Raw genomic sequence first — 5344 nt, forward strand, 5'->3', positions numbered from 1 at the left:
ATACACAATTAGATAAAAAAAAAGAAAAAAAAAAGAAAGAAACGATACAAAAGTAAAAAACTAACCATATAATCAAACAATATTAATTTTCAAAGAAACTATTTTCTTTTAATCTTTTTGTTTTTTGTTTCTCCTTCGAAGGAGGACCCACGAAAATTTTGACAAATGACAGCAGATGTTTCGCTGTGTGATTCCTTTTACTCGCTTTTCCTTGCCCTCTCTTCGCTTGAGTGTATGTTTGATGATTCAAATTCTTGCAATCCAACCAGGACCACAAAGAAGGAAAAACCTCCTTGTTCCTCTATGACCTACCTCGAATCGCGGCTAATCTCTATATATGTATATATATATATATGTATGTATGTATGTGCTTAACACAGCCCTCTCCACACACTCCATAAAACTCTCTCTTTTTCTTTTTTTTTCCTTTCTTCTTTGGGTTTTCTTCTGCATTCAATTAGATTTACTGTGTCCTAGGGATTTCTTCTCTCTCTCTCTCTCTTTTTTGTGGGTTTTGTTTGTGTTTGGAAAATAGTCTAGTGGGAGAGAGCAAAACCCTTTTTTTTTTTTTTTTTCCCCTTTTTGTTATAGAATTATTTCAATGGTAAGGACGATGAAGAATAGTAGCAGTTCTGAGTCTTTGAAGCTCGACAGGAAAACTGTTGAGAGGAATCGAAGAATTCATATGAAAGGTCTTTGCTTTAAGCTTGCTTCACTTATTCCTCCTCACCATTTTAAACCATCCAAGGTACTTTTTTTAAAAAATAATAATAATTTCTCTCTCTTTTCTCTCTTTATGTTCATTTTCTTGATCTGTTTTCTTTCTTTCTTTCTTTAATTTTGCTGAAGTAGTTCCTTTTATGTCCCGAAAAATTTACTAAAAACCATATTATCATTATTCAGCTGGGTATTCTATTACTGATATGCAATATTATCAGAGCTGATGATCATGGAGTACTTTACTTTTTCAAGTTTTCTTGATGAACTTATTGCGTACGCTATGATCAACAGAGTTAAAAAAGGACATAAAAAAGGAGGAGGACTTTTCTTTTTGCCGCTTAAATTTCTTGAAATTAAGCAATCAAGTACCTATTAAAACAGGGTTGCTTATGATAAAGTAACTACTCTGAGTTTGTATACCGTCACTTCTTAAACACAAAGTCGATAACAAAGTAGTACTTTTTTTCTTCAAAAAATTGTCCTTATTTACATGAAATAAGCAGCACCAAATATAATTAGTTGGTGATTCTCACAGTTGGATCCTAGCCAAGTATATGAAATAGCAATTTAGACTGTAAATTGGTTAGACATCAATAATAAGGAAATTACATATATATATATATATATATGTATACACTTTTTATATACTGATTGTTCTATACACCGTCAGGACATGTTATCTCAACAAGATCAGCTGAATGTCGCGGCCTGCTATATTAAACAACTCAGCGAAAAAATAGAGAAGATGAAGTTGAAAAAGGAAGCAGCAATCAAAGCCAAAGAAGCAAGCAATGGAAATTTTAATATCGATGCAATCAATATGATTGGCATAAGATTGCCTGTGATCGAATTAAAAGATTTGGGTTCGAGCATTGAAGTGATTTTGATAAGTGGATTGAAGAAGAACTTCATGTTGTATGAAGTTATTAGTGTTCTTGAGGAAGAAGGAGCTGAAGTTGTCAGTGCTAGCTTTTCAACTGTGGGAGATAAAGTCTTCCATTCAGTACACGCTCAGGTATATTTACAGTACTATATATATAAAATCTATAAAATATTTAATTTTTGGGAGAAAAATCATTTCTTTTTTCATATTAATTTTCTTTTCTTCTTTAATTTCTTAATTTCTATAATGAATTCAATGAATTTTTATTTATTATTATTTTTTTTTGAAAAAAAATTTTGCAGGTTAAAATTTCCCGAGTTGGGGTTGAGACTTCAAGGGTTTGGCAGCGTTTGCAGGATTTGATCTACTAATTAAGTTGGGTTGTGAGAGAGATGCTTTAAAATATCAACTGCACCAGACATAAAAACAAAGAGCTCCCCAAGGAGGAGCTAGCTTGGGGTATATATAATATATCAAAAAATATATATTATACATATGAATTCCCACTTTGTATAATTGGCTATATAGGCCATATATATATGAATGTTTTGTAAATGTAGAAGTTAATATATGTGGTTTAATCTTTGTTTACATCTTGTGATGGAAATAAGTGAACGTGTTAAGAAACCACCAATCTCTCTCTCTCTCTCTCTCTCTCTATATATATATATATATATCTAGATGTTTAATTAGTTTATGAAGCTTTTTGCTTTGTACCAGAGTGCTTCTTTATGTATTCCAAGGTAACTCTAATCAGTAAAATATTAAAATATTAAAATGACTTGAAGATGTGGGGATTATATGTTTGTCAAATAATGAAATGAAATCAGAGAAATATCGTTAAGAGTTTTTATGATTGACAAAAAAGGTATACCGTATACAAACTTCATGACCAAAATTAATACAAAGTATATATGACAGTGATCTGTACCAACTTGCATAGGTCTTTGATACTTAGCAATAAAACTTGCTAATAAATACCTTGCCTTATGCAAAAGAAAACCAAAACTAATTAGCAAAACAGAAAAAACAAAAAACAGACATGAAGAGGTACGAGACACGTGCACTCATTTATTGTCATGTACGTTTATACCAAAGACTTTGAATTTCAAAGTCATATATATTCATAAATTCAAGTTGCATTGTACAAAAAGGGATTTAGAAAAACATATTATCTTTTTGTGTATGTGAAACATTTGTTCATATTGTTAAAAAAATATATAACTGTAATAATAATTCATTTTCCATAAGTTTAAGTTTTAGAAAAAAATAATAATAATAATAATTTAATATGACATAATTAGAAGTTTTTGCTCAAAATTTATAAACCTAGAAAAATGATCAAGGCGGCATATGAAATGAGTGTTATAAAAATATAAGTGTTATAATGATCCACCTTCCTTCAAATGATAATTGAATGAAGGTTTAATTGCACATCGATATACTTGACTTATAGGATTTTATGATTTAGATCTTAAATTTTTAAAAATAATAATTTAAATTTTTAATTTTTTAATTTATTGCAAACTGATCCAATCCCAATTTTACTATATAAATTAATAATGGTTTTATTCGAAAACTCATATTAGAGTTTGTTAGAAAATAAATTAAGATGTTGATCAATAAGAAGAGAAAGCAGCAAAGTGGACGAAATTGTTGCTTATTTATTTGGCCAAATTGGAGATTGGACAAATCTCCAAAAATTTTAAAAATCTTTCACTTATAGGATATTACGATTTAGGCGTTAAATTTTCAAAAATGAAAAATTTAAACTCTCAAATTTTCAATTTATTGCCGACTAATCCAATCCTCAGTTTAACCATATAAATTATTAACAGTTTTATCCAAAAATTTGTATTAAAGTTTGTTAGGAAAATGATTAGGATGTTAGATCAATAAGAAAACTATTTCCAATTTGTTTGGTCAAATCGAAAGCAAGTGGACAAAATTATTGCCAATTTGTTTGGTCAAATAAAAAATTTGGCCAATTTGCAACAATATTAAAAATTAAGAGTGTAAATTAATATTTTTGAATATTAGAGACCTAAATCATTAAATCCTAAAAATTTAAAATATTAAAACGCAAATAACTTTTGAATGACATATTAATTTATTTGTTCTGTATCTTCTTCTTAAATGAGTCCATTTGAATTTCTTTCAGTCTTTAATTTATATATTGATTGGATCTATCCCATAAGCCGAGGATTTTTAGCACTAATACATATTTTTTATTATTTTAAGACTAAATATATTGATTGGATCTATTAAAACATTTTTAAATTTAATTTTTGAAATGATTTAATGATTGATGAGCCAATTAAAAACATTTAAACATCCAACCACAAAAACAAATTCTTCAATTAATGCATGCCATCCCAATAAATGCTGCTCAACCAAATTTGACATAAATATTTGTAGTCATTCTTCAAACGTTATATTTTCAACTTTCGTACTCGATGAAATTATAATCCATCTGTTGAACAAATTATGGCAATAATTTTTGTCCACAAATAAAAAATCATAACAATAAAAACATCCTTTACATCCATTATACAGTCCACTTCTTTTGTCTCAGTTTAGACTTTCTTTCTAAGGAAAAAAAAAAAAAAGACAAGAAAGTAAAAGCTGTAACACAAAATACGCGTAAATTTTAATTTTATGTCCCTTTCTTCTTTCCTTAAGATTTAATGCAAATGATTTGAACAACAAACAAGTTAAATTAACAAATTTACTCATAATAAATTCTGAAATTTTTTTATTTTTATTCTTTTTATTTTATATAAATATGCAAAATATTGTACTTTTATAATTTGATTTTTCTTCCTTTCCTTTTCTATTCAAACTAGTCATATATGAAATTTTTCCTTCTTGTATCATGAATTTGGAATAAGAGAATATTGAAAACATCATTTATAAGCTTAGTATTTTTTGTTTTTTTTTTTTTTCTGGTCAACTCCTGGTATGTAAGCATGCGTACAAACATATTTTCATCAAAAAAAAAAAAAAAAAAGGTTATGTATATTGCTATTTCCAAAAACTGTTCAAACCGATAACTATCAATTAGGATAAGATTTGCCTCACGTCGTACTCGAGGCATTCCTCCATATCCCATTATGTGGCAAATTATGAGTTTTGTCATCAATGCAGTGAGACCGATAATTGATTTTACCTCTTTCAATAATTATTGTAAAGTTTTATGTAATGATATATAACACCCTTTTTTTTTTTCAATAAAGTATTTTTATATGAAAAGAATATTTAGATAGTATTTTTTTTAGGATAACATGTAAAATTTTCATTTGGATTAATTATTAAGGTATAAATAATAATGTTATAAGATGTTTTAGCTAAATGAAAGATATATATCTAGAAAAATCAAGTATTAAAACCCAAAAAATAGAATCAAGATAAAGCTCCACTGACCCAAAAAAATAAAAATAAATAAATACTATAATTAATGAGAAACTAGAAAAATTAAAAATTAAAAATTAAAAGAATTAATACCAAAAACTATAGTAAAAATAACTAAAATAACTATTAAGTAAGTTTTAAAAACCATAATAGTTGTAACTTAATTTTAAATACAAAATTATATTAGTATCTATTAATTAAATAAATACAGTTTTTTTAATAAAATTTAATTTATGATTTAGAAATATTGCAAAAAGATAATAATATATATAGAAAAGATAAAAATTTGATTGTGGGGCAATTATCTATATAAAGAGCTATTTTTTTTTT

The 5344-nt window shown here is 26.9% G+C and overlaps 1 protein-coding gene across 1 annotated transcript; it reads left to right on the forward strand.

The window, feature by feature from the left end:
* Window positions 1-266: 266 nt before the first annotated feature.
* LOC107406380 (transcription factor bHLH162) lies at window positions 267-2230 on the forward strand. Its single transcript, XM_048473020.2, has 3 exons — window positions 267-748; window positions 1391-1735; window positions 1906-2230. The coding sequence occupies exons 1-3, from the start codon at window positions 602-604 to the stop codon at window positions 1972-1974; spliced, it is 561 nt and encodes a 186-aa protein (XP_048328977.1). The 5' UTR covers window positions 267-601; the 3' UTR covers window positions 1975-2230.
* The last annotated feature ends 3114 nt before the right edge of the window (window positions 2231-5344 follow it).

This window comes from Ziziphus jujuba, chromosome 2, assembly GCF_031755915.1.
Source record: "Ziziphus jujuba cultivar Dongzao chromosome 2, ASM3175591v1".
Taxonomy (NCBI): domain Eukaryota; kingdom Viridiplantae; phylum Streptophyta; class Magnoliopsida; order Rosales; family Rhamnaceae; genus Ziziphus; species Ziziphus jujuba.

What these genes read in the sequence shown, in the direction of transcription:
- LOC107406380 (XM_048473020.2), top strand. Translation starts at nt 602, where the DNA reads ATGGTAAGGACGATGAAGAATAGTAGCAGTTCTGAGTCTTTGAAGCTC. An exon ending in ACCATTTTAAACCATCCAAG is followed by an intron (nt 749 to 1,390) that starts GTACTTTTTTTA and finishes ATACACCGTCAG; the next exon opens with GACATGTTATCTCAACAAGA. An exon ending in TCCATTCAGTACACGCTCAG is followed by an intron (nt 1,736 to 1,905) that starts GTATATTTACAG and finishes AAAATTTTGCAG; the next exon opens with GTTAAAATTTCCCGAGTTGG.